The 13,826-nt window shown below is 38.2% G+C and overlaps 2 protein-coding genes and 1 long non-coding RNA gene across 3 annotated transcripts; 2 read left to right on the top strand and 1 right to left on the bottom strand.

The window, feature by feature from the left end:
* Positions 1-13: 13 nt before the first annotated feature.
* On the top strand, positions 14-1,049 carry LOC132253535 (uncharacterized). Its single transcript, XM_059735729.1, has 3 exons — positions 14-27; positions 124-704; positions 818-1,049. Exons 2-3 carry the CDS (start codon positions 139-141, stop codon positions 948-950), a joined length of 699 nt encoding a protein of 232 aa, XP_059591712.1. The 5' UTR covers positions 14-27; positions 124-138; the 3' UTR covers positions 951-1,049.
* A 102-nt stretch (positions 1,050-1,151) lies between these two features.
* LOC104878835 (uncharacterized) lies at positions 1,152-1,780 on the top strand. Its single transcript, XR_009465364.1, has 3 exons — positions 1,152-1,257; positions 1,375-1,610; positions 1,704-1,780. It is a non-coding gene; the product is annotated as an uncharacterized LOC104878835 (long non-coding RNA).
* Positions 1,781-10,995: 9,215 nt separating this feature from the next.
* LOC132253534 (uncharacterized) lies at positions 10,996-12,907 on the bottom strand. Its single transcript, XM_059735728.1, has one exon. It carries the CDS (start codon positions 12,904-12,906, stop codon positions 11,344-11,346), a length of 1,563 nt encoding a protein of 520 aa, XP_059591711.1. The 5' UTR covers position 12,907; the 3' UTR covers positions 10,996-11,343.
* Positions 12,908-13,826: the final 919 nt, after the last annotated feature.

Here is a 13,826-nt window from a genome sequence, read left to right as displayed (position 1 = left end):
GACCTAGATGAGAATGAAGACTTTGATGTAATCCTTCATAACTAATGACTATGAATAGTAACTTATATTAAGGCTTAGTTTAAATATATGTCATTTAATGTTCCTTCATTATGTTTGACTTAGGTTATTTGTGCTCGCATGGAGGCAACACAACGTCAAATCACCGATGCACAAAGTCATCTTAATAGTCTTATTGCATCATACAACCGTGACGTGAAAGTGTTGAGGACTCGTTTCACCTCTTCACACTATCGCACAGATGAAGGTCAACCGTCAAATTTTCATGAACATGTTAATGAAAGTGGTGCACCATTTTATACAAATAATCCACAACATTCACCTGTTCATTCTGGTGGTCAAAGAAGATCTTTTGAAGATGACGTTGGATGTACAAATGAAGGAGTGTCAGAAAGACCCAACGTAGAAGATGGTGTGTTCTTTTCAAACGAGGATCCCCTTCACCCTGGGCCACACAATATGTTGGTGTTAGTGCAATCATGCATGAACAACAATGTGGATGTAGCACCACAAGCCTTAGAAGAAATACGACCACAAAGAGTAAAAATGAAAGTACGTCGTCATAGGCAACGAGTAGCTGCGTGTAAGTCACCTTTTGTACAATTATGTGTATCAAAATATAAAAGGTTGACGGAGGAAGAGACACATGTTGCCGACTATGTATTTGACGAGTCAAAAGATCCAAGGTTAGTCCCAAATCACACGTTTAGCAAGTATTGTTCTTAAAAGACTATGATTATGGATTTATCTAGAAAACAAAAAAAAATTACTCACGTCTTGTGTTTCATGTGATTAATAGTGAGATGCTTTGTGCATATGGTGGCTATGGCGTGACACGGGAACAATTTCAATGCTTAGTAGGGGAGAACTTCATTGATATTCCGGTAAGGTTTATGATAAATAAGAAAAAAATACCTTCATCTTTCCATTGATCATTTTAACTAATGAAGAGGCATTATGTAGGTGATTTCCATGTTTTGCCGATACATGAATGCAAAAGAAGAGAATCCTTATCGCAGACACTTTTTTAATCCATACTTTTGGGTGAGGTTTTTTCCTCGAGTACACCAAATCTTGTCCCTAATATAAGATGCATGTATAGCTTTAGTCATACATTGTTACTATGCTCTCAACAACTTTTTACAGGAAATATGTGGTTCAATGAGCAAGTCTACCTCAAAATCAACACTCAAGAAAAGATTAGGTAGCTATTGTGTTAATCTTGAATGTTGCAACCAGGTAATGCTTGACTATTGTATTGATTACATAGATTGATGACAATTTTTTAATAATTTCGACTTTATATTTCAAATATTTAAGCCTTCATTGTTGTTATGATGATTGTCTGTTTTGTAGTTTTATATCCCCTTATTCCAATTTAATGAATGGGTCATCATGGTAATCAATTTGGAGGCTAAAAGGGTGGATCTACTTTCATCATATAATAGCATTCAACGTGTTCACTTTGTTAATGAAGCTTTCAAAGTAGTTGGATTTATGTCGCAGTTATTAAAAAATTCCTTCAAACGGAATGATGTGAATATAAATAATTTACATCCACAGTATGCAGATATCGATGGCGATCCAAAATTGTTAGTTACATATTTTTTTTTTCATGTATTCATTTTCAATCCTAATTGGGTCCTATGTTAATAACATGTCACAAATCATACTTGTTATTGCAGATGTCATACTGGGATGTATGCTATTCTCTATATGCAACATTGGGATGGAAGTGGTCTTAATAGAACCATTAATTTTGTAAGTTGTTAAATATGATGTTATGGTTTTATTTTCAAATGTACATGTTAAATGTTACCGGGATGTAGGGTCTTGTGGACCCGCATTTTTCACGTGCGCCCCCATTCGATCGGCGAGACTCGCTTTTTTATTTGTGAGAAATTGATTTTTGAAAAAAAGTTGGAGTCGCCACTTATTTTTATTTTTATTTTTGAAGGGAAAATAAAACAAGAAATAAAACCCTAAAAAAAAATGACTCCATAATTTTTGGAAAAGCGTGTCTTTGAAAACCCAAGTCTTGGTCCGGGGATCAGGTTACTTATTGGGAAGGTACCTCTAGGAGGTAGCACCCCTCTAAGCCCTATAGAGGTCTCTACTGACAAAGTTAAGGGAAGTGTGGCCATTAATCAGTTAATTATGGATACCTAAGTAGACTAGATGATTTCGAATATTGCATGCCTAACAAGATCAAATAACAATGAAGGAAAGTTAAGGATGCGTACCTGGATGGCTTCCCAAGCGCTATCATAAAACATGAGAGATAGTATAGAAGTATAGCACACAACATGTATTTAATCATAGCGAATCTAGCATACATCGAAGCACCTAAGGATTATCAAACATATGCATATTTCACAGTGACATGATTGTTTACAAAATTTAGAAAGTAGGTGATACGTACCTGGATAACATAGATGACTTACAATGCGCTTCCATAAGACATGAGGGGTTAGATAATAAATAATGAAATATAGGAATCCTAGCATGCTCGTTATCTAATTAGCATAGCAGAAATTATCAAAGTATATGAAAACACTAATTATCACACTCATCTTGTATACAATTCCTAAAAAAAAGATAGACATAATTTCAACAAGTGACAAAAGTGGCAACAAAAATAATTTTTGAAAAGATTTTTTTTTTGTAGGGGTTTCACCAATTCCCCAATTGATATACAAGAATTTAGCTCACAATTATCCCATTTATGTGGGACCACAAGCTTTGATTCGTGTCTGATTTCAAACCAAAATTTTCGTTAAAAACCGAGAAAGATGCAAACCGATCAAAAAAATGGTTGCATATTATTTTAAGAAAATGGGGTTTTGATTTTAAGAATCCTAAAGGAATCTTTGAAATGAATTTTTAAAAGGAATGGGATTTTGATTCTGAGAACTCTAAATGAATTTTTGAAATAAGGAAATGAGATTTTGAGGATATTGTTATGTTTTAAAGATAAAAGAAGTTAACTTGAAAACAATAAAATGTATGAATCAAAATACCAAGCAAAAGAAAAAAAGAACAAAATCACAAAGCAGAATTTTTGACAACCGATAAAATTGAAGTGGTGGGAATGGAGGTCAATCTTCACTATTTTCCGATAGCCTCCAAAAATTGATTTTGATGAAGGATGACCAAAGTGATAAACCAAAACCTTAGATCTTACAAGCACTGAAACTTTAAAAACATTTAATCTTAAAATAAACTTAATCAAACACTAAATATTATGTGACCTTTAAAATAGTACGAACGATACGTATCAACTAATATTGACGATTTGAAGTCATAAATTTAATCGACTAACTAAACAAATGAATAATAAAATAATAATAATAATAATAATAATAATAATAAACACATAAGATAAATAAAATTAATCAAAACTAAAATGAACTATTTTTAAACACAAAATGACAACATGGGGATAGATTAAACTAATAGCCTACAATTTGAAAGCATAGAATTAATAGAAAAATGGAATTAGAAAAACTTAACATAAACTAATCAATATGAAACCAATCGAATTAATTAAAAATCTAAAAAATATCAACTAAAACAGGATCAATCAAAACTAAAATAATTATTTATTTTATTTATTTATTTAATTTTATATTTTTTATTTTAAAACATGAATATATCAACGCGGAATGAAATAAATTAACGAACTTAAATTCTAAAACTAATAAACTAAAAGGATGAATCATGAATTAAATTTAACAACTTTTAGATATGAAAATAGTGACATGGAAGTAATTGAACTAATAGACTGAATTTTAATAACATTTAAACTAAAAGATAAATTAAACTAAACTAAAAGAAATTATGAATTTCCTAATTGAGAACCAAAATAATGCTAATCAATATTCTAAATTTTTAACTATCATAACAAGTTATCTAAACTCTAAAAAAATCTTAACTTTTCCATTATTTACAAAAAAAATTGCCCAAACCAATACTAAGAAACTAATTTGTCAAACTAAGAAAATAAATTGTAACCACAGTGAACAAAACATAATTTTCAAGCCAGAATAATAAATCAAAAATAATTTATTTATAATTGGATAAATATATATATGATAAATTATTTTAATGAACTAAAATTTTATAAAAGTGTTTAAACCTAAAGTAAAATTAAAAACTAACAAAAATTATTTTTAAAACCAAATCTCTAACCTATAGAATCAATTTTATTTATAATTAAATAAATTACAAAGCACTAAGTTGGTAACAAATAAATAAATACTGAAGATTAAAATATTTATATATTTTTTCTTAAAGTAAAACTACATATAAAAAATATATTTTCCGAATTTAATATAATAAATCAAAAACTATCCCTAAACACAATTCCCATGTTACCATATTAAAATGAAACCAATATATGCCGGCACTAGTAATAAAAGTAGATTCACTTACCTATTATAATAATTATTCCACTAAAGAAAAATGTCCAAACTTGCATTGTTACATAGACCTAAATAACATTTCTAGTCTTTTAAAACTCATGCTACCATATTCAAAATCAATACGTGCCAAAACTTGTAAAGTCAATCCACTTACCATTATAATAATATTTCCACTTAAACAAATATTCAAACTTGCACTTTACATGAAACACATGCTGCCACATTCAAAATCAATACGTGCCAAAACTTTTAAAAGTCAATCCACTTACCATTATAATAATATTTCCACTTAAACAAATATTCCAACTTTCAATGTTACATGAAACACAACTGACTTACCTAACAGCCGTGAGGATACAGAGAAGGTGGTGTGCAGCTGGTGCGGTGAAGGATGAGTGGGAAAGCACCAGCTGAGGCGTAGAATTGATGCTATGATGGATGAACAGCCCAGTGATGAAAAACTGGCAGCCCAGTGGTGAAACGAAATCAGCAGCCCCCGTAATAGCAAAATGGCAGCCCGGTGATTGAAAAAATGACAGCCCGGTGATTGAAAAAAATGGCAGCCTGGTGATAAAAAAAATCAACAACCTGGTGACATAAAATATGGCAGCCCGGTGATAAAAAAAAATGGCACCCTTCCCTCACGCTCTCAAAGCTCTCTCTCTCGATCCCTTCAAACAGCCCCTCTCCTTTCAAAACACGGACTGATCTTTGCCCAAACAGCAGCCTCTAATCCCTCTAAAACATGGACTGATCTCCTTTGAAAACAGCAGCCCCGAATCACTCTAAAACATGGACTGATCTCCTTTGAAAACAGCAGCCCCGAATCACCCCTAAACACAGTCTGATTCTCCTTGAAAACAGCAGCCCGCTCTTCTCCTCCCTCTAAAAATCGTAGCCTCACCTTTCCTCAACCCGACTGATCACTCCTCTTCTCTCTGAAAATCACAGCCTCACTTGTTCTCTCCTCTTTTTCAATCCTCTCTCCTTCGTCTTTTTCAATCTCCACCACTCCTCTCTCTAACCACAATGATGGAAGACCTTCCGGAAAAAAGTCCCCTCCTCTGCTCCTTTTCCTCTCTCTTCTATGCAAAAAAATATTTTCTTTCTTTTCCGGTGCAGCTGCCCCTTCCCTCCAGAGAATCCTTTCCTTCTTAATGGTCCCGTTGACTCTACCAATATGGAAAGACAACTCACCAGCCCGGAGAGCTTCAATCATCCACGTCAGTCAAGCATCATCAGGAGTCTCCCTCCTGAACATAGTCTTCATTCCGTCCAAATACCCATTGAACCTTTCCTTTTTCCATGCCAAAATAGCTTTGGTAATTTTCTTTCTTCATTCATTTCCTTCCATCAAAAGCACAATCAGCACATGCATGGGTGCATACTTGCTTTCTTTCTCAGTTCATTTCCTTCCATACGTCCTCTCCTCTTCCAACCACCTTGGATCTATCCTTCAACACATGCATATCTTTGCCAATACATGTTTTCAACCTTCCCTTTTCTCTCCAGTGATGATTCCTTTGGTGAATTTCTCTACAAAAATATAAAGAAAATTAGACTTAATGAATGAATCCCAAGGTGTTTTAGAAAATTATAAAATAAACAAACAAATTAAATTAACAAAATAATTAAGTAAATAATGATAATAATAATAATAATAATAATAATAATAAGAACTCATTTCATGCAATTATAAAATAAAATAAATAAACAAAAATACAAATAATAACAATGATGAAATAGTATAAATATATCGAAAACTCACTTAATCTTAAAAGCAATCAATAAAATAAATAAATAAATAAAACAAGAAAACAAATCTGAGTGAAACTAAACCTTGAAAAGTGTTTAAGTGGGCCTAAGGCGGTACCTAATGGGCCAAGTGTGTCTACTGGGCCTAAGGTGTACTAAGTGAGCCTAAAGTGATGCCTAATGGGCCAAGTGTACCTAAGTGGGCCTAGGATACCTAAATGGGCCTAAAGTGTACCTAAATGGGCCTAGGGTGACTAAGTGAGCCTAAAGTGGCTAAATGGGCCTAAGGTGCCTAAATGGGCCTAAAGTGTACCTAAATGGGCCTAGGGTGACTAAGTCTAAATTAGAGTTGCCAAAGGTCACAATAGGAGGTCAAATCATCCTTCAACCATAGTCCCCAAGGTGGCTTAGAAAATATAGGCTACACGAGTATTAACAGGCCACCAGGGAATTGCTATAAACGACATGTGCGAGGAAGACAAAATAGAGGGTCTACAAATATGCCCCTCTTCGGTAGAGATCACGAGTGTAGGGAATGTGAGTAAAAGTACGAATAACGAGCGGAACGAAGTGAACTATACCGAAGAACTAAAAGAAAAGGACCTGAGATTTTGTCCTAGCACATGACGAGAATAAGCTCTAAACACGGGGACGCAATCACAAAAAAGGAATAACTTCAGGTCGTGAGCTCAAGGCTTTACTTAGAAAGAATGACTCTGGGTCAAAGACGAGAGAAATGACTTTGGGTCATAAGTGAAAAAAAAAAAAAAAAAAAAAAATCGACTCTAGGTCGAGAGCTCTAGGCTCTAAATGGAATAGAAATGACTCTGGGTCATAAATGAAAAATCGACTCTGGGTCGAGAGCTCTGGGCTCTAAATGGAAAAGAAATGACTCTGGGTCATAAATGAAAAAAATCGACTCTGGGTCGAGAGCTCTGGGCTCTAAATGGAAAATCGACTCTAGGTCGAGAGCTCTGGGCTCGAAATGGAAAATCGACTTTGGGTCGAGAGCTCTGGGCTCTAAATGGAAAAGAAATGACTCTGGGTCATAAACGAAAAAACGACTCTGGGTCGAGAGCTCTGGGCTCTAAATGGAAAATCGACTCTGGGTCGAGAGCTCTGGGCTCTAAATGGAAAATCGACTTTGGGTCGAGAGCTCTGGGCTCTAAATGGAAAATCGACTCTGGGTCGAGAGCTCTGGGCTCTAAATGGAAAAGAAATGACTCTGGGTCATAAATGAAAAAATCGACTCTGGGTCGAGAGCTTTGGGCTCTAAATGGAAAATCGACTCTGGGTCGAGAGCTCTAGGCTCTAAATGGGAAATTGACTCTGGGTCGAGAGCTCTGGGCTCTAAATGGAAAATCAACTATGGGTCGAGAGCTCTGGGCTCTAAATGGAAAATCGACTCTGGGTCGAGAGCTCTGGGCTCTAAATGGAAAAGAAATGACTCTGGGTCATAAACGAAAAAAACGACTCTGGGTCGAGAGCTCTGGGCTCTAAATGGAAAATCGACTCTGGGTCGAGAGCTCTGGGCTCTAAATGGAAAAGAAATGACTCTGGGTCATAAACGAAGAAAACGACTCTGGGTCGAGAGCTCTGGGCTCTAAATGGAAAAGAAATGACTCTGGGTCATAAATGAAAAATCGACTCTGGGTCGAGAGCTCTGGGCTCTAAATGGAAAAGAAATGGAGACTAACTCAGAAGTGGATAGGAAGCAAATGGATCAAAGTCGTGTGATCGAAATGCTAAGGGTTAGACTTGTAAGCTTAGGAAAGAAAATATGCCCCGGTATCCAAGGTGCTCGCAGTGCTGAAACAACCAATAAATCAATCATTCGCTAAAATCAAGGTGTCTGTAACCGATGCATCGTGACAAACCTCTGAAAAATCTGAACTAAAAGAGCCCTCTATGTCTCACAAGCTGCTCTGGCGACAAACCTCAAGAGGTAAATCTCAGAGTGTGTATATCGTGACTCATCTAAAAGAAAAACTCGAGGTGCACGAAAATGCTGCTCATCTAGATAACCCGATCCACAAGATAATCAATGAAGAAAACAATTTATCTCATGAGCATCTAGCTAAAGGATCCATCCATGCTCCTCGGGTGAAACCTGATGTGATCCATCTCTATCTCAACAAATCCATATAGGGGGGTCCTGATACAGTCAATCATCGAAAGCTCAGGGCTAATACTCAATCTGAAACCAAACTGGCTACTGTCCCAAACTCAAGGATACTCAAAGAAAATGGGGAAATATGCCCCAGTATAAGATCTGATATCAAAGTCGTGAGCTAAACAACCGACACCAATCATCCATCCTCATATCACTGCCCAAATAAATCTCGTCAAGGAGAGGGGAATATGCCCCAGTGTGGATAATCTAATGTCGAAGTCGTGAGGCAAACAACTAACAATGATCATCCATCCTCGTACCACTGCCCAAACACAATCTCATCAAAGATATGGGAATATGCCCCAATGTGGGTATCTGATGTCGAAGTTGTGAGATAAACAACTAACAATGATCATCCATCCTCGTACCACGTACAATAACAGATAGGAATCTCGGAGGAAATGAGGGAATATGCCCCAGTGTGAATATATAATGCACAACCAAAGGATGAATCCAACATCATCAATCAACTGTACTCTGCTCAACAATAATCTGCTAGGAAGTCAGAATAAAGTATCGACCAATGCCTCAAGGGAGACACTCTAAATCCAACCTCAAATGAATAGCCAAAATGATGAGAGATGTGGCAATCTCGAGATGGGGAAATATGCCCCAGTGTGGATGTCTGGTGCACGACAAAATGATGAATCCGATATCCTCAATGAACTGTCTCCAAACCCAAAAATCCATCAAACATCAATATGCCAAGCAAGAGAGAAAGCAAATGCTTCCAAAAGTATCTCCCATAAAAGAGAACATAGTGACGACCAAACTTCAACCAATCTACCAAAAAAAACCTGTCCAAGTGAAGACTGTCAAAGATAATGTCTGATCTCGTGGCCTCAGGGTGGTCTTAAGACACGGGACATAACGTAGGCCAAGGTGATAGGGTGAAAGAAATGAAGGGGAACTAGGCTCAAATACCCAATGATCAAACCCATACCCTCGTGTACAAGGTGTAATGCATAGAAAAATCTCATGAGTCATGGACTTAGAAGTAACCAAAGGGAATGTGATAACGAAATGAGAGAAAGGATGAATGGTCAAACCATCAATGAAATATGTGAATGATGTGAAGAAGGTATCAAATCAGTAATGGGTATCAATATGTAGGGAATGAGTAAAAGGTGGAACAAAGATCTAGAAGGAGGTAATGAGATACAAAAGAAAGCAATGAGAAAGTGGAATGAGTGATGATTAACCCATGTTAGTACAATAAAGGAAAGTCATATCACTAATGATGGAATGGTGGGTAAGACAATGATCCGGAGACCCTAGTAAAAAGATCACTCATCTCTCATACCTAATATATATCAATCATAATCTAAGCAGCATAGGATCTCATAGAACTCTCACATGAACCCTCGACACTCCAAATGCGTAACAAGAGTGGCTCAAGGAGTGAAAACTCATAAACATCTCACAAGAACCCACAATGTCAAATATACCCAGTAAACAGACCTCAAAAGGTGATATAAGTACCCAATGGGGCAAGATACCATACACAAACATGTCATTGCGCTTTTTTTTTTGTTTTTTTTTTTTTTGATTTTTTTTTTTTTTTTTTTTTTTTTTTTTTTTTTGCGCATGCTCTGATCATCAATAAATCAAACTCCAATGGAAAAATATAAGGAATGAACAAACTCTCTCTGACCACTGATGAATACATGAACCCCAACCCATGAGACAACCTCTCAAACTAAGATCTTCGAATCAATGTCAAATGATGGAACGAATTGAGTGATATGACTGCCCTCTTTGCACTAAGACGTGAAGAATCATCAACCCAAGGAAAAGAATAGATAAGATAAAGCAAATAACGATAGAGACAAGAAAGAGAATGAATATGTGGTGATAATAAAATAGAACAAATAGGGTGATAAGAGGATGGTAACAAAATGAGAAGATAGACCTATAAGTCTAAAGCTCATGAGACTTTCCTAGCAAAGCATGCGTATACATCAAAGGCCCCAACCCGGGTATAGAAATGGTAATCAAAGCTATAAGAAAGAAATAAGGCTAAAACATACCACGCGAAGCTCAATGGGCTAGCAACGGTCTAATATATAGAGGTGATAAAGTATGAGGCTAACCGAAATGATGGCCACCCATCCTGCGACCACGGTCTCAAACATAATACTTCTTCAGCTGATCCACATTGGTAGGCTCTGAAAATTGGTTTCCATCTAAGTCTGTCAACCATGCAGCCCCTTCTGGAGTCAACTCTCGGATAACATAAGGCCCACTCCAACTAGGTCTAAACTTTCCTCTAGGGTCTCCAATCAAACCTCTGAGAATCCTCAAAACTAAGTCCCCTTTTTGCAATGGTCTAGGCTTAACCCGTTTCTTGAAGGCACGAGCCATCTTTCTCTGATAGGCCTGAACATGATCTGCCGCTCTCAATCTCCTCTCATCTAAAAGGTTAACCTGATCAAATCGAGCCTGAGCCCACTCTGTCTCAGAAATCTGCTGCTCAAGGGCTACTCTCAATGAGCCCATTTCTGTCTCGACTGGCAAAACAGCCTCCATACCATACACTAGAGAGTAAGGCGTAACTCCTGTAGAAGTACGAAAAGATGTACGATATGCCCACAACGCAAAAGGAAGCTTCTCTGCCCAATCTCGAGAAGTCTCAACCATTTTCCTCAAAATCCTCTTAATATTCTTGTTTGCAGCCTCTACTGCCCCATTGGTCTGTGGCCTATATGCTGAAGATCTATGATGTCGGATAGCATACTTCCGCAACAAAGTATCTACATCAGCTCGGAAATGCACCCCTCTGTCGGAAATCAACTCATGAGGAACCCCATAGCGGCAAATGATGTGTGATCTGATAAAACTGGCAACCCTAGCAGATGTCAACCTCGCATATGATGCGGCTTCCGCCCACTTGGTGAAATAATCTATGGCAACTAGGATGAACTCATGACCACTGGACGATTTTGGTGAAACCTTCCTAATAATATCAATGCCCTATACTGAAAATGGCCATGGCGAGGTTAAAGCGTGTAACTCTGACGGCGGTGCATGAATGAGATCACCATGAATCTGACACTCTGGGCATTTCTGAACAAACTGACAACAATCTGTCTCCATAGTCAACCAGAAGTAACCCGTCCTCATAATCTTACGAGCTAGCATGTGTCCTCCCATATGCGGACCACAAACTCCTGCATGAACCTCTCTCATCACTCGATCTGTAGAGGCTCGATCTAAACATAATAGAAGCATACCATCAGCTGATCGCCTGTATAAGGTATCTCCACAAATCACAAATCTAGTGGCCAAATTCCTCAGTGCTCTCCGATCCTTGGTAGTGGCTACCTCAGGGTATGTGCCAGATCTAAGGAACTGATAAATGTCATGATACCAAGGTAGGTCATCCTGGACCTCTGTCTCTCCAATCAAACAACAATAGGCGGGTGCAGACCTCAACTCAATCAGCAATGGACGTATGACTACATCAATCGGAATGTCTACGGAGGAAGCTAAGGTAGCTAAGGTGTCAGCAAATCGGTTTTGCGCTCTAGGCAGATGAACATATCTCAAGTCATCAAATCTCATAACCAACAACTCTAAATAAGCATGATATGGCCTAAGCTTCACATCCCTGGTCTTCCAATCTCCCTGAATCTGCCTGAGTACTAGATTGGAGTCACCAAATACCTCCATCTGTCTAATGTCAAGCTCCAGTGCAGTCTCTAAACCAAGGATACAAGCCTCATACTCAACTATGTTATTCGTGGCAGGATGTCGATCAGAGAATGCCAAACGAACGGACCTTGGAATATGATCACCCTGAGGGGATACCAATAGAACACCTATCCCATACCCTGACTGATTGGCTGCACCATCGAAGTACATGCGCCAACCTGATAAGCTAGTCATGGCAATGAACTCCTCATCTGGAAAATCATCATCAACTGGTCTACCCTCAGATATCGGCAATGAAGCCAAATGATCGGCAACAATACTTCCCTTAATAGACTTCTGAGAAACGTACTGAATATCAAACTCTGTCAGGAGTACGAGCCATCTCATCAATCTACCAGTCAATGCAGGTCTATCAAACAGATACCTCAAAGGATCTAACCGAGAAATCAAGCACACCGAATACTCAGTCATGTAGTGCCTCAATCTCCTAGTAGCCCAAACTAACGTTAAACACATGCGCTCAATCATAACATATCTCATCTCATACTCCAGCATCCTCTTACTCAAATAGTAAATCGCTCGCTCTTTCCCGGAGTCATCAAGCTGAGCTAGCATGCATCCCAAGGCCATGTCTGAAACTGACAAATACAGAAGAAATGGACGTCCTGGCATAGGAGGCACTAAAATAGGAGGAGAAAGCAAATACTCCTTGATCTTCTCAAATGCAATCTGGCAGTCGTCATTCCAAACCGTTGGCTGATTCTTCCTCAAAAGACGAAAGATGGGCTCACATACGTCTGTCAATCTGGCTATGAAACGACTAATATACTGTAACCTGCCTAGAAAACCCCTGATCTCTTTCTCAGTCCTCGGCACAGGCATGTCAAGTATGGCTTTGATTTTATCGGGGTCGACCTCTATGCCCCGATCACTGACCATATGCCCCAACAGTTTCCCAGAAGTCACTCCAAAGGTGCACTTCTTGGGATTCAACCTCAATCTAAACTTCCGGATCCTCTCAAAGAATCTCTCTAAAGCATCTAGGTGATCTGCTCTACCTCGGGATTTCACAATCATATCATCCACATAAACCTCGACATCCCTATGCATCATGTCATGAAACAAAGTGGTAGCGGCTCTCTGATAAGTGGCTCCTGCGTTTGTCAACCCAAATGGCATAACTTTGTAACAGTAGGTACCCCACTCGGTAATGAAGGCCGTCTTCTCCATATCCTCTGGAGCCATCAAAATCTGATTATACCCCGAGAATCCATCCATGAAAGACAACATCGAATGGCCTGCGGTGCCATCAACCAACAAATCAATGTGTGGGAGGGGAAAATCATCCCTAGGGCTGGCTTTATTAAGGTCTCTGAAATCGACACAAACTCTAACCTTGCCATCCTTTTTGGGAACTGGGACGACATTAGCCAACCACTCTGGATACTCAACTACTGATATAAACCCAACACTGAGCTGTTTCTGAATTTCCTCTTTCACCTGTAGACTCCAACGTGGGTGTAATCGCCTCAATTTCTGCTTAACTGGTCTAACATGTGGTAGAATAGGCAGATGGTGCTGGACTATAGAGGGATCCAGACCCGGCATGTCCTCATAAGACCATGCAAAAACATCCAAGTATGACCTGAGTAAATGAATAAGTCTATCTCTCTCCTCTGTAGATAGGGGTGAACCAATCTTCAGCTCTCTAGGCTGATCCTCTGTGCCAAAATCAACAGTCTCAACATCCCCTGTATCAGGTGAAACTCTCTCATCCACGGGATCAGAGTCATGATCAGAAG

Source organism: Vitis vinifera, chromosome 3 (assembly GCF_030704535.1).
Source record: "Vitis vinifera cultivar Pinot Noir 40024 chromosome 3, ASM3070453v1".
Classification (NCBI taxonomy): Eukaryota; Viridiplantae; Streptophyta; class Magnoliopsida; order Vitales; family Vitaceae; genus Vitis; species Vitis vinifera.
The sequence above is the reverse complement of the archived record's forward strand: the minus strand, read 5'-3'. Positions and strand labels throughout refer to the sequence as shown.